General features: G+C 42.3%; 1 protein-coding gene across 12 annotated transcripts in view; it reads right to left on the bottom strand.

Moving 5' to 3' along the window:
* Positions 1–16,079, bottom strand: part of LOC145350833 (mitogen-activated protein kinase kinase kinase kinase 3) — a 309,442-nt gene that overhangs the window by 36,469 nt on the left and 256,894 nt on the right. For all 12 annotated transcript variants that reach the window (XM_080200175.1, XM_080200176.1, XM_080200178.1 and 9 more), the window contains 2 exons: positions 15,920–15,999; positions 15,657–15,717 (listed from right to left, as the gene is read on the bottom strand). In XM_080200175.1, the coding sequence (XP_080056301.1) occupies positions 15,657–15,717; positions 15,920–15,999 (141 nt within the window). The remainder of the gene's footprint in view (positions 1–15,656; positions 15,718–15,919; positions 16,000–16,079) is intronic.

Genomic DNA, 16,079 nt, shown 5'->3' with positions numbered 1-16,079 from the left:
AAGCCCAATGCCACAGATATAAGTGGATGGGTCACATGGCCCGAAATTATCAGGCATAACCCAAAGAACAGAAGGGAAGTTGAAAAGAGACAACTCAGAGGATAAGGCATAAAGGTACATGCCGCCAGCCAGGAAGAAGATAGGAAGACAGCCAAATCTGTGGAGGAAGCAGAACAGCCAAAATCAGCTGAATTTGAGTTAAACATCCTATTAGTACAGAGAGAAGCTGATCGGTTCTGCGTCCTTCCCAAGATAGCAGGGGAGACAATTGAGATGGAGGTGGACATGGGCACAGCACTGTCGTTGATTCCTGAGACACCGTATAAAGAAAAATTAAGGGCAGTGTTGAAACCTGCCAAGATTACTCTAAGTACATACACAGAATAAGTGGTGCCATTGAAGATGTGGCAAAAATACAGCCAAGAGATCACTGTGCTGAGTTATCACTGTATGTAGTTAAATGCAACTATCCTACTTTATATTTGGACAGTCCTAGTTGCAGAAAGTGAAGTTAAATTGGGGCATCACGAATAGGCTTGCGGCCTCAAAAACAAGTCCACAAAATGTCCTGCACAAGCATAAGGATGGGTTCAAGGGACTCTGGGAGAGGTGAAAGGAGTCAAAATTAAAATTTTGTTGAAGCTGAAGGCTCATCCGAGAAGAATGAAGTTGCATCTGGTACTGTATGTCATGTGATTTAAAGTGAAGGCGGAACTGGAACAACTGGTGAACACAGGAGCATTTGAACTAGTAAACACCAGCGAAAAGGCCACGCTAATTGTCCCAATTTTAGAAACAGATGGCACTGTTAGAATCTGAGGTGACTTTAAGGTCACAGTCAGCCCAGTGGTGTGTAAGAATTATTACCCACTTCCCCTCACTGAACGCCCGTTCATGGACTGGTAGGGGGAAAAGAATTTTCAAATACGGACCTGTCACAGGCCTAATTATAACTGGGGGTCACAGAGGAGTCCCTGCCACCGTTGACAATAGTGACACACCGGGGACTTTTCTGCCGCAAGGGACTTCCCTTTTGCATCACGTCAGCGCTGGCTCTATTCCAGAGGGCCATGAGTCAAATATCAAGTGGGTTGCCAGATGTCTAATATTATCTGAACAATATTTTGGTTAAGGGCTCCACCAAAGGGCAGCATTTGAAGAACCTAGGAAAAAAACTTGCAGAAGGTTGCAGGACTGCAAGTAAAATGGTAGAAATGAATTCTTTAGAGACTCTATTGACTACCTGGACATGTAATCGATGGTGAAGGTCTACACAAGCCACCTAAGAATATGGAGGCCATCATGAAAGCTCCTAAACCAGAGAACGTGTCTCAATTACAATCGTTCTTGGGGTTGGTGAACAACAATGGCAAGTTTGTGTCAGATCTGGCAACGGTGTTAAAACCCTTACATTGGTTGCTTGAAAATGGGCAGCCATGGAAATGGACCAAGGATGTGAGGAAGTTTACCAGGAGGTGAAACAAGTCTTAAGGAGGTCAAAGGTGTTAACCCACTTCAACCCAAAGTTGCCACTACAGTTGACCTGTGATGCATCACCATGGAGCTGGTGCAAAATTGTTGCATACTTTGTCAAACGGAGAAGACAGACTCACGGCCTTCGCTTTGAGGTCTTTGTCAAAGACGGAGGAAAATTATGCCCAGGTTGAAGAAGAAGGATTCAGCATTGCGTTCGCTGTGAAGAAGTTCACACATTTACTTTACAGCTGGCATTTTGTGCTGCTGAGTGACCACAGGCCACCATTTTTGGCTCGTAAATGGGGATATTATTAATGGTGACAACACACCTACAGAGATGATCACTGGCTCTATCAGCCTACTCTTACAAGATAAAATACCAACAATCAGAAGCATGGCAACACAGATGTCCTATCAAGGCTGCCTCTACGGGGGAGAAAGATGTTCCCGCTTGGAACCTAGATATCACGTATTTCTCCCAGGAAAATAAGATGTCAATGTCCTGCAACCCAGGTGCGGATGCTATCCGGAAATGACCCGGTTTTAAGCCAAGGGATAGACTTTGTCCTGAGAGGAAGGACCAGTCATAGAAACCAGCCAAATTTGAGTCCCTACCTTTCCAGGAGGTGGGAGTTGTCCGTATCGGATGGATGTCTATTGTGGGGGATGAGAGCTGTCATTCCTCTCCCGTTAAGACAAAACCCATGTGCACCAAGGGCAACCTGGCATTGTGCGAATGAAGGAGATTGCTAGGAGCTATTTTTGGTGGCTGAATGTACACTCCTGAATTGAGAAGGCAGCAGGATCTTGCGAGTCCTGCGTAATAGTAAGGAAGTTACTGCCCTTGTTGCTCCTTCGCCCATGGGAATGGCCCCATCTCTGTGGCAGTGGGTCCACATCAATTTTGAAGATCCAGTTGAAGGACAGATGTTATTGGTAGTAGTGAATGCCCATTCCAAGTGGCGAATATGACGTCAGGGTCAGCGGAAGTAATGAAATGAAATAGATTAAATATTTGCAGATTCGCGCAGCCCAAACAAGTTGAGAGTGCAATGGGCCTCAGTTTGTGGTGAAGGAGTTCAGACAGTACCTTGACCACCATGGAGTCAGACAGGCGAGGCCGGCTACATATCACCCGGTGGACAGATTCGACCAAATCTGAAGCAGGCATTGAAAGCTCCACAAGGGGAAGGTTCACTGGGATGAGTAAACAGATTCCTCAGTATGTATCGTGATACATCACACTCGACGACGAAATGTTCACCGACATCTTTAACGTATAACAGTCAGTTGAGGACCATGTTTGACCTGCTGCGGCCAGAAAGACCAGAGAGGTGACAGAGAGAAATCAGGAAGGACAGATGGCCAGAAGGGCAGGCAATTCCAAGTCAAAAATATTTCAAAGGGGAGAGACCATCTTGGCCTGGAATTATACATCTGGAGAAAAAAGGATCCCAATGACAGTGGTGGCTGATACAAGACCATTGTCGTATACAGTACAGACCAGGATGAACTGGTCCAGCTGAGGCATGCGGACCAGCTGGTTGCCACACCTCATAAATGAGGGGAATTTCTCCAAGATTCCGTATTATTTTGGATGGAGCAAGGGGAACTGGCCTAGCCAAGTGTCACCGAGCCAGGGGTAATCTTATCGGGCAGGAGATGGTGGCAATGTCCAAGGAAAATAGAAACCAACCTGAGAGATTAGCAACCATTGAACAGTTGGAGCTTCTGGAAATTTGGGAGATGATACCAGACAAGACTCCTGAGATAAGACAATGATTGTCTAGGAACCACCTGCTGTCCCACTGAGAGACTGAGCATGTCGATGTAGACACTGTTTGGATGTCTTGCTCAAGGTGAGGGGAGGGGAAACGGAATGGGGAGGTTTCGCATGCTTTTCCATGTTTCTCTGTAAATAGTTCTGGTTTGGTCTATATGCCCACATAATATTTAAAGTATGTTTCCATGTTATCAATGGGAGTTTTGAAATAAATGGGGAGAGTTGCTTTGTATGTGGTTGGGGTGTTATACCCCTTCAAGAGAGTGGGTCAGATGACTCAGGGGAACAAGCTCCAGGGACATTAGTCTTGGACTGACTGTGCACCTGTTAAGATATTCAATAAACTGCTCCTTGTTTGAATTACATCGACCTGCCTTGTAGTCTAGCTATAATTAGACCCAAACATCATAATTTCACTGTGTTGCAGCAACTAATTTACATACATATGGCAAGTTCCCACAAATAGCAATGTGAGAATGACTAGATAGTCTGTCTTATTAACACTGATAGTGAAACTGATCAGGATACCAAAAAGAACTCCCCTGTGCAAAATAGTATCATAGGATCTTTCATTTCCATCGTGAGGGCAGGTTAATGTGGCTTCAGTTTAATTTCTCACCTGAAAGTTAGCACCTGCAACACCCCAGGATCCCAACTTGGACGAACTTTATGACTCAGAGATTTGAGTGCCTCCACTGAGCCACATCTGAAAGAGGGACTTCTGTTTGCAGACAGCAGTCAACACCAGGATCATGCAGATCAAAGGCTGATGCTCATATTACATTTTGTATAGTCAAATTTGAAGTATTATGTAATGTATTTTGGCACAAATTTATGAATAAAGCATATATTTTGGGGGGGGGGGAAAAGAAGAAACCAGGGTTCAGGCCCAAACTTGCAATGAAACTGGCCTTAGTGTCCAGGGATAAAGGGCATGGAAGAAGAGAAAAAGGGAAGAGACAAGGTATCTCCCACTTTAACAGCATTCCACAGGATTTTAGAAAAACAAACTTTGTCCACCTTTCTTTCCTATTTCTTAATCAATTCATTATTTTAGATATTTAGACAAATGGAGACTGACTACACACCTGCTTACACACGCGTAGGTGTTTAGCTCTCAACAAGAATTAGGTGAGGGGATAAAATTCAAGAGTTCTGAGAATATGTTATAATCAAAGTTTAAGTAAATTGTAAATATCTGAAGTATAGTAAAATCCACGCTTAATGGTATCATTGCATTCGTGTAAAACTTTTACGCAAAACAATAATAAGCAAACCAATTTACAATTTAAAGTTAGATTCTGTAGGATCTTTCTCCTCAGGAAAATCATTAAAACTTGTATTCTGAAATACTATACATTGCTAAATCTTATATTCTTAGTACCTCCCATGCACAACCAGTCCTGCTGGTCAACCCTCCTGCTTCTCCACCTCACAGTTGCCTACCCACCCACTCAATGCACACACCTTACACTCTCCACACAATGTGCTCTCCGATCCTACCACTAGCCTACCTTCCCTCTCATTAACCTTCCCAATACTTGTCTCTCCCACTCACCAAGTCCTTCATTCATAGCGACAGCCCGGGAGATGAGCAGTGAGAATGAGGAACAGCAGCTTTGGAGTGACAGCAACTTGAATTGCAAGGCCTCAGAGGTTAGCGGCAACTGGGCGAGTCGGCTGGCAGGAGAGCCACTTCAAAATGACTGATCGAGTCATGTGATCCCATGTCATACATGATACAAAACGTTCAAAAGCTAAATACCAGCGTTGAACTGAACAGCTTAAAATGTAGGAGCTAAACCTCTGCCTAACCACATACCTGCAACATCACCATGATAACCTATTTCCACTGTCATAAAATTGTACTCAGCTCACCTACACCTGAAATCCCCAACCATGCCTTTGTTACCATTTAATTTGCCTAAATCAATATACTCCTAACTCTCATATTCTATGCCCCATTACTATGAGATCCTTTAGAACTATGCTACCCATATCCTTACTTACAACAAGCCCTATTCTCCCGATTAAGCAATGTCTAGATTTTAAAAGTCTCACTCATTTTCAAATCAGTCACTGGCTCTGTCTTTGGGCGGCATGGTGGCACAGTGATTAGCACTGCTGCCTCACAGCACCAGGGTCCTGGTTGTTTTGGTTTCTTCCCACAGTCCAAATGATGTGCTAGTTATGCGCATTGACCATGCTAAATTCTCCCTCACTGTACCCGAACAGACGCTGGTGTGTGGTGAATAGGGGATTTTCATTGCAGTGTTAATCTAAGCATACTTGTGACACTAATAAATAAAACTTAAACCCATCACAATAAGGTTGATTGGCCATGCTAAATTGCTCCTTAGTGTCTCAAGCTGTGTAGGCTAGGGGGATTAGCAGTGTAAATATGTGGGGTTACGGATTGTTGTTAGTGCAGGCTTGAAGGACCAAATGCTCTCCACCTGCACTGTAGGGATTCTATGATTCTATTCTATGATTTCAATACAGTAATCTTCTCTAACCACATAGTCCTCCAAAATATCCACACTGCTGTAACTGTTGGCTACGTGAACATTCCTAATTTAATCACTCTACTAGTGGTCCTGCCTTCAGCTGTCAAAGCTTCAAATTTTGAGAATTCCCTTTCTAAACCTCACCACCTCCCTTTCAACCTTTAATACATTAAACCTACCTCTTTGACCAAGCTTTTGATATTCTGTACCTAATATCTCCTTGCCTTACTTAATGCCAAATTTTGCATTATTCTTTTGAAGTCCATTGGGACATTTTATGCTAAGCTGCAATACAAATACAAGTTGTTTTAAATGGAAAAGGAGGCCATGGTTATTGTAATCAGATTTCTCCTCTTGTCCCTGCCCTTACTTGAACGCTTTCCTTAAGTTGTCAATTTCTCTGCACAGTGGGATAAGTGTGTGTGACTATTGGGAACAAGCTAATATCCATTTGCCTCAAATTGCCTCATAAAGTAAGTCACTGGATTGGTTTTCATCATCAATGCTGAAGTTCTGCCCAGAATTCTAATCTGAGCAACAAGAAGAAATGTCCTCTTGAGATCCAGAATTTTTTATTGCAACAGAAACTATTTCTAGAATACTTTTCAAAGTTTCTTGAAAGTTTCCAATTGGGATATCTCCAAGTCTTACCAGGAGGCCTTGCTATTCAAGCACAGAACGGTTTTGACTACTGGCAGGCTGTCAATTAAAGGATGCTGTTTTCTTAACAAAAAGCACATTATGCATCAGTTTAACTAACAATATCCACCACGAGACAAACATCCTGTAATATTTGTTAGTTTGCATCATAGAATCTTGTAGGCAGTTTCTATAACTATTGAGGTATCTTTGACTAAGAGGTCTAGGCTACAGCAAATCTCACATACACATTACCTCAGTAAATATTACAACGTATGTAAATATTTATCTCTCTTGGACAAATGGGCTTTGACAAACTAGCTTAAAAATATTTTGCATCAACCAGAGCCTTATTATTCAGGAGTCAGTAAAACATAGGCTTTAAAAGTTGCCAAAATAATGAATGAGAACATAGCACAAAGATTAGAAGACTGTACATAATGGCCTCAATATACCCGAGTCTCAGGTGATTGTGATATACAAGTGTGAAAATTTCAGATGGTGTCAAATATTATCCCCTTTTTAAAAAAGTCTAAACTTTCCTCTGCTTTACTTATTTTATTTATTTTTGGAAATACTGATTTTTCTGAGTTGTGAAGTATGATACCAAACCCTCCACTAGCAATCCACCCTGAGCACATTCCCTAACAGGGAATATTCCTGAATGATTCTATTGACAAGAGGTGAGAAATGGAGACAACTTCAAACTAACCAAAAAGTTGTTCCACACAGTAAAAAACACAAGGAAGCATAGGAACTTTCTGAAGTCATGCACCCTCTAGTGCACAACAGATGGGTTGGTTCCTCACACAAAAAATGAAAATCAAAATATAACTAATAAATCTAAGAATGAATTGAGGAGAAACATCAGGGAAAGGAAACTGAGAAGGTGGAACTCGGCTCCACATGTAATGGTTGAGACATACCACATAGATAAGTGAGGGAGAAAGGGAGAGATGTGTTGATATATCAGATGAAGTAAGGTGGGAAGAAACTCGTGTAGCATAAACAGCAGCATAGACCTGTTGGACCAAATGACCTGTGTGCTGTAAACTTTATCACAAATTTATGTAAATTCATCACAAAATTGTTTCTTCCATCAACAATGGGGAATACTCTGATCAACAGGTACTCCACCTAACTGGCTTTTCCCTGCAAGTAAAACAAACTCCAGTCAGTGTGGGGATCACAAGCACAGTAGGCTATAGGACACACTCAAGTGCTTCAGTGGTAAAATCTAACAAAATGTTATCACTTGCTTACAGTATGGTCCAAAATACAATACAGGAATTGGATGTGAATATTCATCCTTACACACAAATATTTAATAATGCAACAAAGCATGGTTAACTTTTCCCAAATCACCGAAAGGTATATATAAAGAACTACTACCTTCATTTGTTTGAAGTGGCGAAGTGCTACAATGGGACTGAAGGGGCTGAAACTTAGGGGCACTGTGGTCCCTGCCATTGCCATCCACCTCATCCCCTCCACTACACCCTTTACAACGGCCTGCAGCATTTCCCCCACTACTAACATCAGGTAGACTGCTTTATAATTTCCTGCGTTCTCACTACCTCCGTTCTTAAATAATGCGGTCATATTAACCATGCTCCAACCCGTAGAAACTGTTTCAGAGTCCATGGAACCTTGGAAGATGACCACCAATACACCACTATTTCCAGGGCCACTTTAAGTATTCTGAGATGTAGATTATCAGGCCCTGAGGATTTATCAGCCTTCAATCCCATCAATTTCCCAATACCATTTCCTTACCAATACTGATTCCCTTCAGGTCCTCCTTCTCACTAAACCCTGTGTTCCCCAGCATTTTTGGTGTGTTATTTGTGTCATCCTTTGTGAAGACAGAACCAAAGTATATATTTAGTTGGTCAACCATTTCTTTGTTCACCATTATAAATTCCCCGTTTGTGACTGTAAGGGACCTATATTTGTTTTCACCATTTTTGTTGCTCCTCACATACCTACAGAAGCTTTTGCAGTCAGTTCTTATGTTCCCCACAAGCTTGCTCCCATAATCTATTTCCCCTTATTAATCAATCCCTTTGTCCTTCTCTGCTGAATTCTAAATTTCTCCCAATCTCAGGTTTGTTGTTTTATTCTTGCCAATTTGTATGCCTCTTCCTTGAGTCTAATACAATCCCTAAATTCCCTTGTAAGCCATAGTTTGGCCACCTTTCCCTTTTATTATTGCACCAGACAGGAATGAAAAAGTGTTGCAATTCACCCATCCGTTCTCTGAATGTTTGCCATTGCCTATCCACCGTCATCTCTTTAAGTAATGTTTCCCAACTCATCATAGTCTACTCGTGCCTCATGCCATCAGTTTCCTTTATTAAGATCCAGGACCCTAGTCTCAGAATCAACTACATCACACTCCATCCTGATGAAGAATTCTATCATCCTACGGTCACTCATCCCAAGGGGTCACGACGAAATTGCCAATCACTCGTTTCTTAATACACAATACCCAATCTAGGATGGCCTGTTCTCTAGTTGGTTCCTCAAGCTACAGGTCCAGAAAACCATCCCAGATACATTCCAAGAATTCCTCCTCTATGGTAATGTTACTAATTTGATTATTCAATCTACATTAAAGGCACTCATAATTACAGATATTCCTTTATCACATATATTTGTTCCTTGAGAGCACAGCAGAGAGGGAGCGATTCGTGCGAGGAGTGCTTAGGGGTAAGCTACAGTGATTCTTTTAACTAACTTCTTCAGTTTTTTAAATTTTTTTAAACTGGAAACTGGAAGTAGTCGCGGGGAGGCCGGGGTAGTTTTTTTTTCGCTCTCCCCCCGTAAATTGGAACGGTGAGGAATCCCGATACTCTACACGTGTAGAGTATCCTCCCTCCTCTAACCTAAAAAAAGAGAGAGAGTGACTCAGAGTGAGAGCAAGTAAGGTTTTTTTTCTCTTTGTTTCTTGGTAAGGGATGTAACAGGGATGGCACTGCAGGCAGTGCGATGTTCTTCCTTGTGGGATGTTTGAGGTGAGGGACACCAGTAGTGTCCTGGCTGAGTACACCTGCAGGAAGTGCATCCAATTTCAGCTCCTTGAGGACAGTGTTAGGGACCTGGAGCTGGAAATGGAGGAACTAAGGATCATTCGGGAAGCAGAGGCAGCTATTGATAGAAGTTACAGGGAGATAGTTACTCCCAGAAGTGATACGTGGGTGACAGCTAGAAGGGGTAAGAAGCAGCCAGAGCAGCAATCCCCTGTGGCTGTTCCTCTCCAAAACAAGTATTCTGTTTTGGATGCTGTTGGGGAGGAAGACTCAATGGGGGTAAGCCATGGGGTACAGGTCTCGGGTGTAGAGCCTGTCCTTGATGCTCAGGTGGGAGGGGGGAAGGAGAGAACAGGATTAGTGATTGAGGACTCCATAGTTAAGAGGACAGATAGGAGAGTTTGTGGGAATGAGTGAGACTCACGGTTGGTACGTTGCCTCCCAGGTACCAGGGTCCGTGACGTCTCTGATCGAGTGTTTTAGATCCTTAAGGGAGAGGGGAACCAGCCCCATGTCGTGGTTCATGTGGGCACCCATGTCATAGGTAGGAAAAGGGATGGGGATGTAAGACAAATTCAGGGAGTTAGGGTGGAAGCTTAGGGATAAAACAGAGTTGTTATCTCTGGTTTGTTACCCGTGCCACGGGATAGCGTGGAGAAGAGAGAACATTCAAACTCGTGGCTAAAGGGATGGTGCAGGAGGGAGGGTTTCAGATAATTGGACAATTGGGGCTCATTCTGGGGTAGGTGGGGCCTCTACAAAAGGGATGGTCTGCACCTGAACCAGAGGGGTAACAATATCTTGGGGGGACATTTTGCCAATGCTATTTGGGTGGGTGGGGGTTTTAAAACTGATTCAGAGGGGGGATGGGAACCTGAATTGTAGTTCCAATGTACAGGAGGATGAGAATAGGGAGGTCTTGGATAAGGTTACTAGGTCGCAGCAGAGTATTGGCAGGTGGGAGGTGGTTTGAAGTGTGTATACTTTAATGCGAGGAGCATATGCAATAAGGTGGATGAACTTGCAGCCTGGATTGGTACCTGAGACTTCAATGTTGTGGCCATTTCAGAGACATGGATAGAGCAGAGACAGGAATGGTTGTTGCAGGTTCTGGGGTTCAGATGTTTCAGTCAGAGCAGAGAAGGCAGTAGGAGAGGGGGAGGTGTGGCATTGTTAGTCAAGGACAGCATTGCAGTAGCAGAAAGGACGTTTGACGTGGACTCATCTATTCAGGTAGTATGGGCAGAGATTAGAAACAGGAAAGGAGAGGTCACCCTGCTGGGAGTTTTTTTTTAAATAGGCCTCCAAAAAGTTCCAGAGATGTAGAGGAAAGGATTGCAAAGATGATCCTGGATAGGAGTGAAAGTAACAGGGTAGTTGTTATGGGGGACTTTAACTTTACAAATATCGATTGGAAAAGCTATAGTTCAAGCACGTTAGAGGGGTCAGTTTTTGTCCAATGTGTGCAGGAAGGTTTTCTGACACAGTATGTAGATAGGCCAACAAGAGGTGAGGCTACATTGGATTTGGTACTGGGTAATGAACCAGACCAGGTGTTAGACTTGGAGGTAGGTGAGCACTTTGGTGATAGTGACCACAATTCGGTTACATTTACCTTAGTGATGGAAAGGGATAGGTATATACCGAAGGGCAGAAGTTACGGGTGGGGGAAAGGTAATTATGAGGCTATTAGGCGAGATTTAGGATACATAGGTTGGAGTAGGAAACTGCAGGAGCTGGGAACAACTGAAATGTGGAGCTTGTTCAAGGAGCAGCTACTGTGAGTCCTTGATAAATATGTACCTGTCAGGCAGGGAGGAAGCGGTCGAGCAAGGGAACCGTGGTGTACTAAGGAAGTTGAATCTCTGGTGAAGAGAAAGAAGGAGGCTTATGTAAAGATGAGATGTGAAGGCTCAGTTAGGGCACTGGAGAGTTACAAATTGGCCAGGAAGGAGCTAAAGAGAGAGTTAAGAAGAGCTAGAAGAGGACATGAGAAGACTTTGGCGGGTAGGATCAAGGAGAACCCTAAAGCTTTCTATAGGTATGTCAAGAATAAAAGATTGGTTAGGGCAAGATTAGGGCCAGTCAGGGACAGTAGTGGGAAGTTGTGTGTGGAGCCTGAAGAGATAGGAGAGGCACTAAAATGAATATTGTTCGTCGGTATTCAGGCAGGAAAAAGTCAACGTAGTCTAGGAGGATACTGAGATACAGGCTTTTAGACTAGATGGGATTGAGGTACATAAGAAGGTATTAGCAATTCTTGAGAGTATGAAAACAGATAAGTCCCCTGGGCCGGATGGTATTTACCCTAGGATCATCTGGGAGGCTAGGGAGGAGATTGCAGAGTCTTTGGCTTTGATCTTCATGTCGTCATTGGCTACAGGTATAATGCCGGAAGACTAGAGGATAGCAAATGTTGTCCCCTTGTTCAAGAAGGGAAGTAGGGACCATCCTGGGAATTATAGACCAGTGAGCCTTACTTCTGTTGCGGGCAAAATTTTGGAAAGAATTATAAGAGATAGGATTTATAATCATCTACAGAGAAATAAATTGATTAGGGATAGTCAACATGGTTTTGTGAAGGGTAGGTCATGCCTCACAAACCTTATCGAGTTCTTTGAAAAGGTGACCAAATAGGTGGATAAGGGTAAGGCAGTTGATGTGGCGTATATGGATTTTAGCAAAGCGTTTGATAAGGTTCCCCATGGTAGGCCACTGCAGAAAATGCAGATGCATGGGATTGAGGGTGATTTAGCAGTTTGGATCAGGAATTGGCTAGCTGATAGAAGACAGAGGGTGGTGGTTGATGGGAAATATTCAACCTGGAGTTCAATTACAAGTGGTGTGCCTCAGGGATCTGTTTTGGGGCCACTGCTATTTGTCATTTTTATAAATGACCTAGATGAAGGTGTAGAAGGATGGGTTAGTAAATTTGCTGACGACACCAAAGTCGGAGAAGTTTTTGGCAGTGAGGATGGATGTTACAGTTTGCAGAGGGACGTAGATAAGCTGCAGAGCTGGGCTGACAGGTGGCAAATGGAGTTTAGTGTGGAAAAGTGTAAGGTGATTCACTTTGGTAAGAGTAACAGGAGTACAGAATATAGGGCTAATGGAAGGGCTCTTGGTAGTGTCGACGAGCAGAGAGATCTCGGTGTACATGTGCATAGATCCCCGAAAGTTGGCACCCAGGTTGATAAGGTTGTTAAGAAGGCGTGTGTTAGCTTTTATTGGTAGAGGAATTGAATTTCGGAGCTGTGGGATCATGTTACAACAATACAAAACTCTGGTGCGGCCGCACTTGGAGTATTGCGTACAGTTCTGGTCGCCGCATTATAAGAAAGATGTGGAAGCATTGGAAAGGGTGCAGAGGAGGTTTATCAGGATGTTGCCTGGTATGGTGGGAAGGTCTTATGAGGAAAGGCTGAGGGACTTGAGGTTATTTTCGTTAGAGAGAAGGTTAAGAGGTGACCTAATTGAGGCATGCAAGATGATTAGAGGGTTAGATAGGGTGGACAGTGAGAGCCTTTTTCCTTGGATGGTGTTGGGTAACACGAGGGGACATAGCTTTAAATTGAGGGGTGGTAATTATAGGACAGATGTTAGAGGTAGGTTCTTTACTCAGAGGGTAGTAAGGGCGTGGAATACTCTGCCTGCAGCAGTTGTGGACTCGCCAACTTTAAGGGCGTTCAAACAGTCAGTGGATAGGCATATGGATAACATTGGAATAGTTTAGGTTAGAGCATCATTAGATTTGTTCCACTGGTCGGCACAACACCGAAGGCCCTGTACTGTGCTGTAATGTTCTATATCTCTAAGTTCCTATTTAATGCCATCCCCAACATCACTACTATAGTTTGAGGGTATATTTCTAACCCCACTAATAATTTTTGCCCCTTGGTGTTTCTCAGCACTACCTATACAGATTCCACAGCATTGGAGCAAATATCTTTCCTCACAAATGCATTAATTTCCTCTTAAACCAGCTATGCAACCTCATGGCCTTTTTCTTTTTGTCTATCCTTCCTAAATACTGACAATCCCCGAATGTTCAATCCCCATCCCTGGTCACCCTGCAGTTACATTTCCGTAATCCTGACTATATTATACCCGTTTATATCTATTTGCACGATTAATTCATGGTGGCTTGTATCCTAGGTTGCTAAGGGAAGTGAGGTGGGGACCTTCCATATATACAGGAGAGATGCCAGGGAATTTCAAGTGATAAATACGATACATCTGTTCAAAGAATGCAAGGACATTTCTACTAATAAGAGGCTGGTCAGTTTAATGCCAGTGGTAGGTAAGGTTTTGGGAAAAATAATTAAACAAAATACTGAAAACTATTCAAACTCTTCAAGTAAAGAAAACCAACATTAATTTTAAAACGGCAGATCCTGCTTGATTCATCTAAGTGAGTTTTTTGATGAACAGAGAAGGTTGACAATATGAATACAATGACATCTAAATGTATTTTCAAAAATATTTGACAAAGCACCACATAAAAGACTGGTTAACAACACTGTGGCTAATGAAATAGGGAAGTCTGTATCAGCTTGGATAAAATACTAGTTTAAGAACAGAAAAAGATAACCACTGTAATATAAAAGCAAAATATTGCAGGTGTTGAATCTGAAACAAAAACAGAGATTGCTGGAAAAACTTAGCAGGTATAGCAGCATCAGTGAAGAGAGAAAATAGAGTTAATGTTTCGCGTCCATATGACTTCTTTGAAACTTTGCCAAATGCTACCAGACCTGCTGACTTTTTCCAGCATTTTCTGTTTTTGTTTCAGATAATCATGGTAAAAGGTTGTTTTTCAGGCTAGAAGGGATGGGACACTGGCTAGCACTGCTGCCTCACAGCATCAGGAACCCAGGTTTGATTCTGGTCCTGGGTGAGTGTGTGGATTTTGCATGTTCTCCCCGTGTCTGTGTGGGTTTCCTCCAGGTGCTCCGGTTTCCTCCCCACAGTTCAAAGATCTGCAGGTTAGGTGGATTGGCCGTGCTAAATTGCCCCTTAATGTCCCAAGATGTGTAAGTTAAGGGGATTAGTGGGGTAAATATGTGGAATTATGGGGATAGGGCCCGGGTAAAATAAAGGTGTGTCGGTACAGACTCAAAGGGCCAAATGGCCTCCTTATGCATTGCAGGGATTTTATGATTCTAAGATAATAGACAATGATGGTCCCCAAACTCAATGCGAGGAGCATTGCTTTTTCAATATTTCGATATTGCTGATATCAAACTTAGAAACGTGAACAGTGAAGACAATTATAATTGATTGCAACTGGCTAGAACAATGGACAGACAAGTGGCAGATGGAATTTTTAGAGAAGAGTGCGGAATTTTGACAGAAGAGATAAGGAGAGGTAACATAATTAATGGTGCTGTTCTGAAAAGTGTGCAAGGACAGAAGGATTTGAGGGTTCATGAGCAAAGACCTTTGAAGACAGAAGGAAATATCGAGAGAGTAGTTACCAAAGCTTATGGGATGTTGGGCTTCATATAATAAGGTACTGAGTACAAAAGTAAGTTATGTGAAACTTCTATAAAACACTTATTTGGACATAAAGTACTGCATCCAATTCTGATCACCAGATTTTATGAAGGTCTGTAAGAGGGTACAGAAGAGGTTTACCAGAATGGTTCCAGGGATGAGGAATTTTAGCTCAAGGTTGGGTTGAAAAATTTGAGGTTTTTTTGAGCAGCAAGGAAGCTGATGAGAGGTCTGGTAGAGGTGTACAAGATAAAGACAGGTTTAGATAAGTAGACGAAAAAGGTTGTTGCCCAAAACTGGTGGTACATGGGTTAGGGACACAGATTTAAGATTTTGATTAAATGATGTGGCAGGATGTGAGGGAGACTATTTTTTAAAAACACACTTGAAAGGTGATGACACTGGAACTGCCTATGACGGTGGTGGAAGCCAAGACCATCAATGATTTCAAAAGAAAATTGGACAGATATTGAGGAAATAGAGAGGAATGGAACTGACTGGATTGGTCTACAGGGATCCAGTATGGACTCAATGAAAAGAACGACGGCCTCCTGAACCATAATTACTAGCTCTTAAAGCAGGAATAATTATTGTAAAATATTATTTGTTATATAAAGATCTTTATAGGTTGCAAAGGATCATTTTCTGTTATTGCCTCGCATACAAAAGGACAGCTAAAATGGTTTATAGAGTTTCAGACATAAAAATTTGTATGCAACTTACCAGATATTGAAAGTAATGCATTGTTCATTACATACAGCCACGTGCACCTTCTTTGGACAAGCTAAAATGAAGCACATCGAGCAGCTTAGAGATTAAGATGTGTAAGATATTATATTCCTGCCAACCCTCAAAACTCCCCATAGTGAAGCAAACCAATTTGTGATCTACTTGAATACACAACTTAATTTTTGAGGAGGATTTTGGGAAGTACAGCAACAGTTCAAATGTCAAACATCATTCAAAATAAATAAATTGACATTTACCTGTTCCATTGATGTTTCATGTAATTCATTAAGGTTTAAAGTGTAAATGCCTTCTTCAGCACCAAAAATGAGGTACTGGTCTATAGAGGGAGAAGTATAAATAACTAAATTAAGAAAGCAGAAATCAAGAATAAAACATGTCAATTTTCAGTTCTGGAAA

This window comes from Carcharhinus amblyrhynchos, chromosome 12 (assembly GCF_965287045.1).
Source record: "Carcharhinus amblyrhynchos chromosome 12, sCarAmb.v2.hapA, whole genome shotgun sequence".
Lineage (NCBI taxonomy): Eukaryota > Metazoa > Chordata > Chondrichthyes > Carcharhiniformes > Carcharhinidae > Carcharhinus > Carcharhinus amblyrhynchos.
This window is presented reverse-complemented; position numbering and strand designations above follow the sequence as displayed.